The sequence below is a fragment of the Pinus tabuliformis genome, chromosome 3_1 (genome assembly GCF_031772625.1).
Source record: "Pinus tabuliformis cultivar Carrire ecotype Pingquan chromosome 3_1, CPIR1, whole genome shotgun sequence".
Classification (NCBI taxonomy): Eukaryota; Viridiplantae; Streptophyta; class Pinopsida; order Pinales; family Pinaceae; genus Pinus; species Pinus tabuliformis.
In genome coordinates this window covers 122083291-122099034 of record NC_142301.1, presented here as the reverse complement: position 1 = coordinate 122099034, position 15744 = coordinate 122083291, and the positions used below count along the sequence as shown (strand labels likewise).

Here is a 15744-nt window from a genome sequence, read left to right as displayed (position 1 = left end):
TACTATATTATGCCGTAATATAAAATCTTCAATCTTCTAATATTTTAGCCCATGGTACAGCGGTAGATAGTGACAACTAAGGTAGTTGTTCTAAAGAGTAACACCTTACTGCGTAAAAAAATAAAAATAAATGTTTTGCATAGGAGGAAGGTGTGTTTGACCGTCAAAATTAACCTGTAATGAGAATTGATTTTCTTCTTGTTTTTTAAGGAATTGATAAGAATTCGCTTTACTTTACATGTACTTTAATAATTTCATTAAAAACCGACTAGTCAAACTCTTATTACTATTAGAAAATGTAAATTTAAATCGTAAGAGGTTTAGCCGAACTCTTCCCACCATTAGAAAATGTAAATTTAAATGGTAAGGGGTGAGAGCAATTCATGGACGCCTAGGGATCCGTAGGATAAGCATGGCAACGGCAGCTGCTTCTAGGGTGCAATGCCACAATTACCAGTTATCATCTGTGTCCACACGCTCTACCTCGCATTTGCTTGGTAGCTTTTCTCAGAGCCTCGCTTATTCACAGTTCCATCGGTCATCCACAACGCTTGCGTCTTGGCCATTGAAACAGAGCATCGACGCTCCAAAACACACTAAAACTAAAACAGAGAGCCAACCACTGAAGAAAGAGAAACCCCACCCTACGCCGAAGCGGAAGACGGACGTGTCGAAGCTGTTCGACAGAAGCTGCAATGTAGCTGAAGTTCCTGGTAATTTTCACTATTTCATTTCTGAAATATTTTTGTGAAAATTCATGCCATTATTTAGTATAATTGGCATCCATATTCGAACATGTAATTTACTTAATGCTACATAATACTCTGAGGCGCATCCACAACACAATTGATTTAAATTTTACGCTCTTTTGTCTTCAAATCCGTGCTCTATTTTTTTTTTTCAGAGGAAAAAGACCAGCATGGATTTATATTAAGAAAATATAAAATCCGTGCTCTATTTTTTTTTCAGAGGAAAAAAACCAGCATGGATTTATATTAAGAAAATATAAAGATCTATGCTCTATGCCCAGAGCACGGATTTATATTAAGAAAATATAAAATCCGTGCTCTATTTTTTTTTTCAGAGGAAAAAAACCAGCATGGATTTATATTAAGAAAATATAAAGATCTATGCTCTATGCCCACTGAGATTTGAACCTGAGATAAATATCAAATCCGTGCTCTATGCCCACTGAGATTTGAACCTGCACCGTTTGCATAACAAGACTCCGTTCAAACAGCAGACCACAGCCCGAGGGACTATTCTTGAATCACATTTGAACCATTTTGAGTTAGTTTGAACTATTTTCAAACTATAACACAGTGAAATGCTACATCTGCTTTTTCTTCTTATAAATCTGAGTCCAGGAGTAAATAATTACTTTGTGATTCCTCAAAACCGTAGACAATTTGGTAGGTGGGGAGCTAGAAATTTATAATACAAAATGTTTGTTGACACCTAATCATGGGGATTGGGTGAACACTTGTAAATAATGGAAAATGAAGAGTCATCGGGAGGTGAAACCCAAGAGTCACTCCCTTGTGTATATACTATATAACAATGAGGAATCCTAATGAATAGTTCATATGAGGAGTTACCTCCTGGCCTGACATGGTATCTGAGCGCAGGTCCCAACCACTATTTTTGGCTTCCTTCCTGCTCTTGTAACTCCTTCCTATCTTTGTTCTGCATTGCAGACTTACATATCCCTGCCAAGTTTTGTGCATTCTATTCTAACGGTTGAAGAGTTGAGTTGCTGCATCGAATGACGTGTTGTGGCTGGTGCATTGAAGTCGAAGGTGCTGGTGTGCGGTAGCTGCGGGTCATTTACAAGCACCACAACAATGCCGAGGACGAGGTGCTGCTTTTCATGCTACCATCCGCTGGTTTAAATCATTTTTACTTTACTTGAGGGAAGAGATTCAATATTCCAAAATGAATTGATTTTAATTTTCCCTTGCGTTGTGAGCAATGGATAAATGTCAGATGACTGCCCTTAGTTTCAAACTCGATCAACGTAATATTAATAAGCTTAGTAGACATGTGTACATACATCCTTCAACAACCTAAAATTTATATTTGACATCCTCGGCCTCCATACGCTATATACCTCTGGCTCTGCATAATTAATACCTTAGCATATACCTCCATCTCTACTCTGCTCGCAACACCGGTCCCCTCACACCTCCATCTCTGCATATACAGTGCTCGCAACACTGCCCCCCTCACACCTTCGTCTCCCCATACCACTCCACCGTGGTGCCCGAACCCACTATCACTCACTCCATACAGTCGGCCCTCTCCATTGGCTCGGTGGTATCGGTTCCCCGAATCGCTGCTTCTCTCTGCCACAGTTGACCTCCGCCTCTACTTCACACGCTGTCATATGAACCCTCCCCCATATACACCCTCCCTAAATAATCCCTCCCCCATATACCACCTCCCCCAAATAATACCCTTGTTTTAATATATCAGAGTGAATTTCCTTTTATCTTACAACAGAATTGATTTTTTTTTATCCCTAGGAGTGCAAATTTTATACATTGGCAGCAAAAGTTTTTTTTACAGTACACAGATTTTAAAATGCATTCATTGACATCTATTGTGGGAGTGGTTCTCACCTGCAAAGAGAACTATCCAGAATGGTCTTGGAAGATCAAACATACTCTCATTTTTAATGAGCTGTGGAAAGGAGTTTGTGTTGGAGGAGGAGACAATGAACCAACAAAGCCTACCTCAGATAAGGAATTCGCTATTTGGGAAAACAAGAACAACGAGGCCCATGCCTTGATTGCAACATCTGTAAATGAAGAGGTGAGTTGCCATATTTCACCATTTTCGAATGCTTTTGAAGCCTTACAAAAATTGAAGGAAATATATGACTCACACTCCACGCTTGAAGTTGTCCAATTGATGATTAAATTGTTCAACCTTGAATTACAAAATGATGATCCTCTTGCTCTTGCATCAGAAGTAAAATCTATTATGCATGATATCAAAGTCACTAATGTTGAACTAGACATTCCTCTGATAGCTTCTGTCAAGGCAGTTTATCTCACTTATTCAAATTATCTTGAGTCATTGCAAGCAAATGGAAACCTCAAAGAAATTACTTTTGACCCGCTTGTGAATAAATTTGCTGAGAGAGAGAAAGCTTTTGGGAAAAAGACAGCTCCTCAGTCTTCTGAAGAAGTTGTATGTCTTTCACATAGAGAGAAGAATCATGCTCAAGATTCTTCCAGAGGAAGAGGTGGTCGAAGAGGAAGAGGAAAAAGAAATTTCAAAGGTAGGGTGGCAGACACTCTCAAGGAGAAAAGTTTGATTTGCATTGCATACGTTGCAATAGAGATGGATCACATGATGCATCCACATGCAAGTTGCGTTGGGAAAGAATTGAACATGAAAGAAATCAACCCAAAGGTAAAACCAATGACAAAGAGAAAGGTAAAGCACCTAAATCCGCTCACTATGTTGTGGCACATTGTAATATTGGAGTAAATGAAGACTTGTTTAATGCTTCACTTGCTTCCTGGAAAAATGATTGGTTGCTTGATTCAGAAGCAATTTGCCACATGACTTTTAGAAGAGATTTTTTTGAAGAATTTACTGACAATGTTGATGGAGCAATATACTTTGCAGACAAATCAAACTCAAGCCATCAAGGCTTGGCACAATCAGGCTCAAATTGCCTGGTCTTCCAGACTTTCTTTTGCATGATGTTTTATATCTCCCACAGTTGAGGAGAAACTTGCTGTCCTTGGTCCACATTCGTCAGCAAGGACACTCCATTCATATGTTTGGTGGCAAGGTTGAGGTGAGGAAAGCATCAGATCACTCACTTGTCATGACGGGGATAGAAGAAGAAAGGCTTCTCAAGCTGCAAGGTACCTCTGCTCGTGCACAAAATTTCTCATACAATTCTCATTATGATGAAGGTACATTTCCATCAAGTCTATTATGGCATGCTAGATTTGGACACTTGAAATATGACAACCTTCGCTTATTGAAGAAAAATGGTGTCACTGGTTTGCCTACAATCCCTAGGAAACTTAAGCAATGTGATGCCTGCATTATAGGAAAGCATAGTGTTGACCACTACCGGTCAACTACCCATGTAGTACACCCCCTTCTCTTTGCAAAAAGGGGCAGCGCTTGATCGACATGTTCGCGCCATTCAGCAGTCATCAGCAGCTTTGTCAATTTAATTGTAAACCCAGTCTGCATGTATGAATTGTAAATAATCTTAGCAGATATGAGTCATGTATGTAAATTCCCTGGGTGGACCTAACTTTCTAGTGATAATCTACATCCCGGAAGGTTTTTCGTCTCACCGATCCATGATCGGCAGAGTTTTCCTTCAGCCTGACCTCAAAGCCGGGATGGATTTTGTCATTAGAATTTTAGGAGAATCCTAGTGCGTTAATCTGCTAGATTATAGTTGTGTCGCAGAACTGGGTGGTTTATGAGGGTCTATGCTAAAGGGGTTTTCCCCCTTAAGATGTAAATTGTAAAAGTCATGATGTAAAGTGTCTTGAGGGTTGGAAAATGTTTTAAATCCCCTCATGAGTCCTAAGTCCTAGGTCCTAGGTGATTTTTCCAAATGCTAAGTTTGAGGATCCATTTTAAAATGAATTAAACAATTAAAAATTAAAAAATAAAAATAAAAAATAAATAATTGAAAAATAAAAAAATAAAAAATTATAAAATATAAAAATTATAAAATAAAGCAAAAACCCTAAAATAATAAAATAATAATATTTTGAGTGAATGCATGCAAAATATCATTTTTTTTAATAATAAATTAACAAATTCGACGGATGAGATTAAGAGATGTCTTGATCCTCATCGACGGTCGAGATCATTTCGACATGGATCACTCGAACTAGCCGTTGGGATCATTTCCTTTAAGTAGGGTGCTAAGGGTCATTTGAGATTAGATTGGATCTGTGAGTCTTGTGCTGAAGAAGCTCTCTTGTAGTTCATTTTTTTGTGCAATAAAGAAGACTTTGGGGTTAAAAATCTTGCTGGTGTTACTCTTCTGAAAATGCTGTAAGATTGTTCTATTTGTTCTGCATAATTTTATTTTCAGCCATTGATGATAGCTTAATGAAGATTGATCTAGGCACAGGTATCTTGTCTGATCTTTGAGGTTTGAATGATAGTTTATATCCTGAAATATATTGGCAGGTATCTCCATTTGATCGGGGTTTCACTATTGCTTTCTCCTTCTATGTTGATGGTTGATTTTAAGCTGTGCAGGAAATCCTTTTTTTTCAGATTACCGGGCGTTAGGGGAAGTTCTCGGCTGAACCAGCCAACTCCTGGGTTGTGTTTTCTGAAAGAGCCCAGCCAGTTCTTGATCCCGGGTTTATCATTCGAAATATATTTTTTATGAATACATGCAAGGTTTTCTGAAGCGTTTTACGTTAAAATCAAATTTCGATAATATTTCTGCTGTTATTGCTAAATCTGGCAGTTAAAGGGCCAAAATCTGTAAATTACTCAGCTAATCTGGGGTTTCAAATTTTGCTTTATACAGTTTTCATTAGGGTTTTGTTTCCTTGCAATTGCAAGTATAGGGTTTTTCTTCAGGGGTCTACCAAATATAAATTTGTGAGGAGCTTCACTGTTTTCTGGGCAGTTGGCTTGCTGTTCATTGGTTTTCTTCAAATTATTTTTCACCTTCAGCAAACTGCATCACCAAACCTTCATTCTTTTCGTTCATCCTGCGTCAAAATTACCCCTGCTTGCTCATTTTGCTGTGGCTATCTGCGTTCACTCTCATTTACGTTGCCAATTGCTCCTCAATCTTGTCACGCATACCTACTGCTTATCTGCTCAAGTCGTGTCACCTGCAAACGCAAAACGACGAGCAAACAATACGGGCCAGGTGATACACGTGGTGGTGTTGCAAAGTTGCTGGAGGCTGCACGTTTCAGGCATCGATTTTTGTTTTTATGCGTGGGCACGACTGCGTGTAATGCCAGGGCCGCCGTCAATTTTCCTCTCTTGCCCGCTGCACCTGCAATGATAAATGCCAATCCGGTATGCTTATAGTAAATCGATGGTAAGCGTGTAAGTTCGTTTTCGTTAAGATCCGCGGCATTTTTTGGTGTTAACTCAGATAGCAGTGTTCAGCTTTTCGGCAGGTTTACTTTGGTTATTTTCAACGTCACGATATTTATCTGCGTCTTGGTGTTTTAGGGTCTTAGCTTATGCGTTGGTTAATATTTTTTTTTCGATCTTTGTTGGCTTTGCGTGTTAATATCATCATATTTCTAAAATCGAAGTTGTCAAAACGCCTTCGTCTGGTGTCTGAACCTGCGAAGCCTGCGGATCTAGCAAATGAGCAATTTCAATTTTTTATATGTACGCCATACCCCTCAGATATCAGCGTTCAACCTGTTCACGTCGCTGTTCAAGTGCCTCCACCCGCAGTAAGCTCATCGAGCCTGCACATGCAGCAAGCCGACAAACCCGTCGACCTTCAGTTCCTCATTCATTATTGAGCAAGCCTGAGGCCTCGTCGATTTTACCTGCATCGCAAGAAGTTTTTGATTTTCTTTTTTTTTATGGGTTATAGGTTAGGATAAATAGATTGCGGTTGATTTTTAGGATAGCGTATAAAAAAACGATAACAAAAGTTTCGTTTATTTGATTGGGTGTTAACTTGACTTTTAGTTATATGTAGTTTAGATTTTATAATTAGGCCTTAGTGTGCGAGTTTGATTTTGGTTTTATTTTGTTTTTACCCAAGCTTTGTTACTTTAGATTTAGGTTTTAGCTTTTAACATTTAGATTTAAAAAAAAAAAATTTCAAAATTTCAAAATCATAAAAAAATTCTCTTTTAAAGTATAGATTTGGATTTTTTTTTTTTTTTTTTTTTAGCTTTAAATTTTTGTCATAATTTGAAAAAGTATAAAAAGGGCGTTGTGTGAATTTTGCCAGGATTTAGTTTTGCTCAGAAAATTGTCATGTCATATTTTTTCATCCTGGGGATTTAAATTTTCAAGTTATGCACATGAATGATCATCTTAAAGATTAGCTGCATATGATATCTGGTTAATGATTCTTGCATGGTTGTTTAAAGCATTTGATCTTTTTCGAATAGCTGGATATCGTTATTGAGATTTGAATTTTGTGGTTTTAACAGATATCTTATGCCGTCCTAGTCGTTTGATGATAAATGATTGCTTTTTATGGTTTGTATTTCTATATCATCTAGCAAGTAATCGTTTAAACATAAATCTTATAAGGCACTGGTCCGCTAAATTAATAAAATCTTTTTAGTGCTTCGTGTCTCCCAACCCAACTGTTTGACAGTTTGTCTTCATCATCTCATAGGGTCTACCCCCCTTAGCCGTGGGAGACAGGCTTAAACGGAGAGACCGGGGATCAGGGTGACAGCCCCCGGTCTGAGCGTTGTCGTGTCAATCTGCGCGACAACATTTTTTGGCGCCGTTGCCGGGGATACTTTATTCTCGGTGTTTCAACGACTTTTCATCATTCATCTTCTCATTTCTCATCATTCTTTCATCTTTCTCATCTCTCGTTTGAGCTGACAGATTCAACATTTTTTGGCATCATTTGGATCTCTTTCATCACCTTATATTTCGTCATATCAGCAACTTCTCTTCGATTTGTTTCTTGTTTGGGTGGCGACTCCATTTTCTTATTTTTCCCAGACAAGAAGCCTCCCTCATATCTGTTTGTTGGTTGCTTTTTGGATCTTAGAATCAGATTCATTGTTCAAGTGGCGACTCCACTTCTTTCATCTATTAATTTTCTTGAGCAGAGATCTCGTTCTATCATCCATTTGATCCCTTATTATTCATCATGGATTATTCATTTAAACCATGTCATTTTACTGACCGTCTCCATGATTTTCTGGAGGAGGCCATTTCTAAATTACCTGTGTTCTCAGGTGGTGATTCAGTTGCTGTTAGAAGGCATCTAGGCTTGTGTACTCGCATAATGATCATATACTGTAGACTCCCTCAGTTTAATCATGAAGATATCAAAATGCGTCTTTTTGTCTTTTCTTTAGAGGGTGATGGTTTGAATTGGTTTAACAATTTTCCTAAGGATTCTTTCACTTCTTTACAAGACATTGTCAATGCTTTTAAAGATAGATATGGTAATCCAAACAGCTTGCCTTCTGCCCCTAAAATTGTGCAACAGAATAAAAGTAATTTGATAAAAGGTCCAGCTGACGGTGAAAGATTCCAAGACGATTCTTCATATCAGAATGTGTCATCCACCTGTACTATTGCAGATCAAATTCATGATAATGGAAAAGCAGGGACAAGTGACAACGAAAAGGAAGATCAAAAGCAAATTATACAAGAACTAATGATGCTGGTAAAAAATATGGAGATTAATCAAACTAATTACGTCAATGATGTGAGAACTTTATGCACCCACCTGGAAAAACGTAATAGGGAGATGGAGATTATGCAAAATCAGCATGCTAAAGAAATTGAGGCCATAAAGACTAATCATGACACAGAAATTAGATTCATGCAAAGCAAGATGTCAGGCTTAGAGGAAAATATGACGACCATGAAAGCTGATCATGATAGCGAAATTAATTCTATGCAAAACAAGTTATTAACTATGGATGAAGAAATGACTATCATGACGTTCGATCATAATAATCAGTTGGCCACCATGCAAGCAAATCATAAAGAAAAAATAAACTCCATGCAACATTGCTTGATGAACATAAAGGAAAAGAACGATAAAGTAATAAAAGATATGGAAGAAGACCATGCCAGGCAAATCAGTGCTATAAAGGTTGAACACTCTAGTCAGATGGATGCCATTAAAATACAGGTTCAAAAGCTTCAACAATGGTCAGAGGATGAGAGAAACCAGGGGACATCAACAGATCATGAGCCTTCTCATTTGTTACAACAAGTTCCATCTTATTATGGGGAGGTCATTGGTTCGATTGAAAGATGGTTAATTGAAGGTGATCCAGATAGGCCTAAAAATGATAAAGATCAGATGCAAGATGAAGAAGGACATGTCACGCATATCTTACATACTTCAGTTGATAGCTTTGAAACAGAAAGTTCCATGTCATCAGTAATACAGCCTACCAAGAAAAAACGCAAGAGAAAGAAAATGAGAAGAAGGTTTGATGCATCAGACGGCCGCGAGCAGCTTGATTTTCGGATAGGAAAAAGTCCTACCATATGCAGAATTGGACATGGCACATCTGACAAGCAGCCGACAGATTTGCTTGAAAGCAGGCAAATGCTTAGTATACACTATATTGAACACATCTGATGCCATGGGGCATCCTTTGTATTGTATTTCTAACCCTACTCCTTGTTTTTTCCGCATTTTTATTTCTGTTTTAGGATTAGATTTACTTTTCTAGATAGTTAATAAATGAAGAGCTTTTATCTTTCCTGTGCTTCATGTATATGATGATTTTTGGATTGACGCTACTTATTTTTGTGTTGTATAGATGCAGATTCTGGATTCTCACATTCCTACAGAGCAGCAACGTGTCCCCAAGTAGAGCAAGATGTTGACCACTACCGGTCAACTACCCATGCAGTACACCCCCTTCTCTTTGCAAAAAGGGGTAGCGCTTGATCGACATGTCCGTGCCATTCAGCAGTCATCAGCAGCTTTGTCAATTTAATTGTAAACCCAGTCTGCATGTATGAATTGTAAATAATCTTAGCAGATATGAGTCATGTATGTAAATTGCCTGGGTGGACCTAACTTTCTAGTGATAATCTACATCCCGGAAGGTTTTTCGTCTCACCGATCCATGATCGACAGAGTTTTCCTTCAGCCTGACCCCAAAGCCGGGATGGATTTTGTCATTAGAATTTTAGGAGAATCCTAGTGCGTTAATCTGCTAGATTATAGTTGTGTCGCAGAACTGGGTGGTTTATGAGGGTCTATGCTAAAGGGGTTTTCCCTCTTAAGATGTAAATTGTAAAAGTCATGATGTAAAGTGTCTTGAGGGTTGGAAAATGTTTTAAATCCCCTCATGAGTCCTAAGTCCTAGGTCCTAGGTGATTTTTCCAAAGGCTAAGTTCGAGGATCCATTTTAAAATGAATTAAAAATTAAAAATTAAAAAATAAAAATAAAAAAATAAATAATTGAAAAATAAAAAAATAAAAAATTATAAAATATAAAAATTATAAAATAAAGCAAAAACCCTAAAATAATAAAATAATAATATTTTGAGTGAATGCATGCAAAATATCATTTTTTTAATAATAAATTAACAAATTCGACGGATGAGATTAAGAGATGTCTTGATCCTCATCGACGGTCGAGATCATTTCGACATGGATCACTCGAACTAGCCGTTGGGATCATTTCCTTTAAGTAGGGTGCTAGGGGTCATTTGAGATTGGATTGGATCTGTGAGTCTTGTGCTGAAGAAGCTCTCTTGTAGTTCATTTTTTTGCGCAATAAAGAAGACTTTGGGGTTAAAAATCTTGCTGGTGTTACTCTTCTGAAAATGCTGTAAGATTGTTCTATTTGTTCTGCATAATTTTATTTTCAGCCATTAATGATAGCTTAATGAAAATTGATCTAGGCACAGGTATCTTGTCTGATCTTTGAGGTTTGAATGATAGTTTAGATCCTGAAATATATTGGCAGGTATCTCCATTTGATCTGGGTTTCACTATTGTTTTCTCCTTCTATGTTGATGGTTGATTTTAAGCTGTGCAGGAAATCCTTTTTTTTAGATTACCGGGCATTAGGGGAAGTTCTCGGCTGAACCAGCCAGCTCCCGGGTTGTGTTTTCTGAAAGAGCCCAACCAGTTCTTGATCCCAGGCTTATCATTCGAAATATATTTTTTATGAATACATGCAGGGTTTTCTGAAGCGTTTTACGTTAAAATCAAATTTCGATAATATTTCTGCTGTTATTGCTAAATCTGGCAGTTAAAGGGCCAAAATCTGTAAATTACTCAGCTAATCTGGGGTTTCAAATTTTGCTTTATACAGTTTTCATTAGGGTTTTGTTTCCTTGCAATTGCAGGTACATGGTTTTTCTTCAGGGGTCTACCAAATATAAATTTGTGAGGAGCTTCACTGTTTTCTGGGCAGTTGGCTTGCTGTTCATTGGTTTTCTTCAAATTATTTTTCACCTTCGGCAAACTGCATCACCAGACCTTCATTCTTTTCGTTCATCCTGCGTCAAAATTACCCCTGCTTGCTCATTTTGCAGTGGCTATCTGCGTTCACTCTCATTTACGTTGCCAATTGCTCCTTAATCTTGTCACGCATACCTACTGCTTATCTGCTTAAGTCGTGTGACCTGCAAACGCAAAAAGGCGAGCAAACAATACGGGCCAGGTGATACACGTGGTGGTGTTGCAAAGTTGCTGGAGGCTGCATGTTTCAGGCATTGATTTTCATTTTTATGCGTGGGCACGACTGCATGTAATGCCAGGGCCGCCGTCAATTTTCCTCTCTTGCCCGCTGCACCTGCAATGATAAATGCCAATCCGGTATGCTTATAGTAAATCGATGGTAAGCATGTAAGTTCGTTTTTGTTAAGATCCACGACATTTTTTGGTGTTAACTCAGATAGCAGCGTTCAGCTTTTCGGCAGGTTTACTTTGGTTATTTTCAACGTCACGATATTTATCTGCGTCTTGGTGATTTAGGGTCTTAGCTTATGCGTTGGTTAATAATTTTTTTTTTTTCGATCTTTGCTGGCTTTGCGTGTTAATATCATCATATTTCTGAAATCGAAGCTGTCAAAACGCCTCCGTCTGGTGTCTGAACCTGTGAAGCCTGCGGATCTAGCAAATGAGCAATTTCAATTTTTTATATCTACGCCATACCCCTCAGATATCAGCGTTCAACATGCTCACGTCGCTGTTCAAGTGCCTCCACCCGCAGTAAGCTCATCGAGCCTGCACATGCAGCAAGCCGGCAAACCCGTCGACCTTCAGTTCCTCATTCATTACTGAGCAAGCCTGAGGCCTCGTCGATTTTACCTGCATCGCAAGAAGTTTTTGATTTTCTTTTTTTTTTATGGGTTATAGGTTAGGATAAATAGATTGCGTTTGATTTTTAGGTTAGCGTATAAAAAAAAAAGATAACAAAAGTTTCGTTTATTTGATTGGGTGTTAGCTTGACTTTTAGTTATATGTAGTTTAGATTTTATAATTAGGCCTTAGTGTGCGATAGTTTGATTTTGGTTTTATTTTGTTTTTACCCAAGCTTTGTTACTTTAGATTTAGGTTTTAGCTTTTAACATTTAGATTTAAAAAAAAAAAATTTTCAAAATTTTAAAATCATACAAAATTCTCTTTTAAAGTATAGATTTGGATTTTTTTTTTTTTTTTTAATTTTAATTTTAATTTTTTAGCTTTAAATTTTTGTCATAATTTGAAAAAGTATAAAAAGGGCGTTGTGTGAATTTTGCTAGGATTTAGTTTTGCTCAGAAAATTGTCATGTCATATTTTTTCATCCTGGGGATTTAAATTTTCAAGTTATGCACATGAATGATCATCTTAAAGATTAGCTGCATATGATATCTGGTTAATGATTCTTGCATGGTTGTTTAAAGCATTTGATCTTTTTCGAATATCTGGATATGGTTATTGAGATTTGAATTTTGTGGTTTTAACAGATATCTTATGCCGTCCTGGTCGTTTGATGATAAATGATTGCTTTTTATGGTTTGTATTTCTATATCATCTAGCAAGTAATCGTTTAAACATAAATCTTATAAGGCACTGGTCCGCTAAATTAATAAAATCTTTTTAGTGCTTCGTGTCTCCCAACCCAACTGTTTGACAGTTGGTCTTCATCATCTCATAGGGTCTACCGCCCTTAGTCGTGGGAGACAGGCTTAAACAGAGAGACCGAGGATCAGGGTGACAGCCCCCGGTCTGAGCGTTGTCGTGTCAATTTGCGCGACAACACATAGCAAACAATGTTTTCATGATTCACATTTAAGAGCACATAGAAAACTTGAACTCATTCATTTAGATTTATGCGGTCCAATGCATGTTCCTTCTGCAAATGGAAATAAATATATGATAACATTTATTGATGACTACACCAGAATGTGTTGGGTTTATTTATTGAAGAACAAATCTGATGCTTTTCAAACATTCAAGAACTTTCATACATGGATTGAAAATGATGCACAATCTCATATTGGCTCTATTCACACTGATAATGGAAAAGAATACACTTCAAATGAATTTGAAAACTATCTTCACCAGCATGGGATCAAACATCAAACAATTACGCCTTATAATCCCCAACAGAACGGAGTAGCTGAAATAATGAATAGGACAATTTTAAACATGGTATGTTCTATGATGTTTTTCAAGAATGTAAAATTGATGTTTTGGGCTGATGCAGTTCTATGTGCTGTATATGTAAAGAATAGATGTCCATCTAATGCTATTAGAAACAAGACTCCTTATGAAATGTGGTATGGCCACATTCCTTCATTAAAACATCTCAGGGTTTTTGGTTCCACCTGTTATTCCTTGATACCAAAAGTACATAGAAACAAACTTGGTGCAAGGATTCATAAGTGTTTCTTCTTGGGGTATTCAAATACCTCCAAAGCATACCGTTTCTATGATGAAGTTAATACAAAGTTTGTTGTATCTAGAGATGTAATCTTTCTTGAATCTTCCAAAGCTGACAATGTTGTTGAGAGACAACTTGATCACTTGGATAGATTCGGAAATGCAAAATCATTTCAAAATTTGATAATCAGATTCCACATCTTGAAGGGGGGATTCCTATACTAGATCAATTTGTGGAATCTTCTTCTGAAGCACTCTCTCCTCCACATGAAACTCCAACCACTGATGATACTTTGATGTGATTGACAGAATTGGGAGACTCAATCTTGATTTAGTCCCAACTCAATCAATTGAGCAACTTGGACCATCTCAGAAAGGTCCCGCAAAGTCGCTGACAAAGACACTTGAAAGTGTTCATCTTGATGAGGTTGGAAAGACAGGAACAAGAAATTCAACCAGGCAAAATGGAGGTGATGTAGATGATTCTGATTCACCTGTTGATATGGATGTTTCTTATGACTGTGAACTGAATTTCTCTACAGATTTTGAACCAACTTCCTTCAAAGAAGCCGCTTCATGATGAATGGAAACAAGCGATGCAAAAGGAGTATGATGCCTTGATAAAGAATGACACTTAGAAGTTGGTTGATTCTCCATTGGGAACCAAACCAATTGGCTGCAAGTGGGTATACAAGAACAAGTATAAAGCTGATGGCTCACTTGACAAGCACAAAGCCAGGCTTGTGGCGAAAGGTTTTGCACAGAAGGAAAAGGTCGATTATGAGGAAACTTTTGCCCCCACAGCAAAATGGGCTACCATCCGGACACTTTTTGCCCTAGCAGCTCATAACGGTTGGAAAGTCCATCAAATGAATGTAAAAACTGCTTTCTTGAATGGAGATCTAAAAAAGAATGTTTTTATGTCCCAACCTAAAGGATTTGCTGTGAAAGGACATGCACATAAAGTATGCAAACTTGTGAAATCCTTGTATGGCCTCAAGCAAGCATCGCGAGCCTGGTATGAAAAGTTAACTGAGCATCTTATGAAAATCAACTTCAAACATTATGATTTTGATGATGCAACTTTGTTTGTCAAGAAAGTTGGCAAAACAATTATATATCTTGTGGTATATGTAGATGATCTTTTGATGACAGGGAACAATGAGAGCGACATTGCATCCATAAAGAAGGAATTGAGGAAAGGTTTTGAAATCACTGACTTGGGCTATGTTCACTACTATCTTGGTATTGAAGTAACACAACATTCGAAGTCTGTATTCCTCTCTCAAAAGTATATTGGAGATCTGTTGAACAGGTTTGGCATGGCTGAGTGCAATCCTCTGACTACTCCAATGGAACAAAACTTAAAGCTCACATCCATTAAAAGAAAAGAATTTAAAGATGCAACAAAGTATAGACAACTTGCAGGAAGTCTCAACTACCTGATTACTACTAGACCAAACATTTCGTTTGCTGTTGGAATCCTCTCCAGGTTTATGCAAAAGCCTTGTGAGGGACAGTGGTCTGTTGCAAAAAGAGTTCTAAAGTACTTGAAGGGAACTCAAGACTTTGGACTCAAGTATACACAGGTTGGCGACTGCAGCTTGATTGGATACTCTGATTCAGACTTCAATGGAGACAAAGAAACTGGGGTATCTACTTCGGGTTATGCTATGAGTCTTGAGGAGCTGTCCCCTGGAGATCACACAAACAATCAGTTCCAGCAGATTCCACAACAGAGGCAGAATATGTGGCAACAACTGAGGCAACAAAAGAAATTGTGTGGCTCAGGAAAATTCTGGAAGATTTGTTGATCCAGGTGGATATTGGTGGCCACCTGCCAAGTCCACCTGGACCCCCACCATTGTCTTTCTCAGCATTTTCAGTTTCCTTAATTGTAGCACAACTTACTATTTTTAGCAGTTTTTCGGGTCCTGAACTTCCGGAGCCGTTTTGAGGCCCTAAACGACGTTTTTTGGGGAATCCAGGGGCAACATGGGTCCATGGAATGGACCGATGTTGCCCGTTCCAACAATGATAGTGCTCGGATAGATCTTTCTAATGAGCTATTGTACGCGTCAAACGGAGATCATGTGCCAAAGTAACGACCCCGGGAAGTTGATGAACCAACTTACCCCCAAATGGGGCCCATAGTTTGGCGTTTCATCTCCTAGGGTTAGGTTTTAGAATGTTA

At 38.0% G+C, this 15744-nt stretch overlaps 1 protein-coding gene across 1 annotated transcript in view; it reads left to right on the top strand.

The window, feature by feature from the left end:
• The first annotated feature begins 302 nt into the window (after positions 1-302).
• LOC149186063 (uncharacterized) overlaps positions 303-15744 on the top strand; it is a 365529-nt gene continuing 350087 nt past the window's right edge. The window contains exon 1 of the mRNA XM_089410881.1: positions 303-713. Within this exon, the coding sequence (XP_089267007.1) occupies positions 413-713 (301 nt within the window). The 5' untranslated portion in view covers positions 303-412. The remainder of the gene's footprint in view (positions 714-15744) is intronic.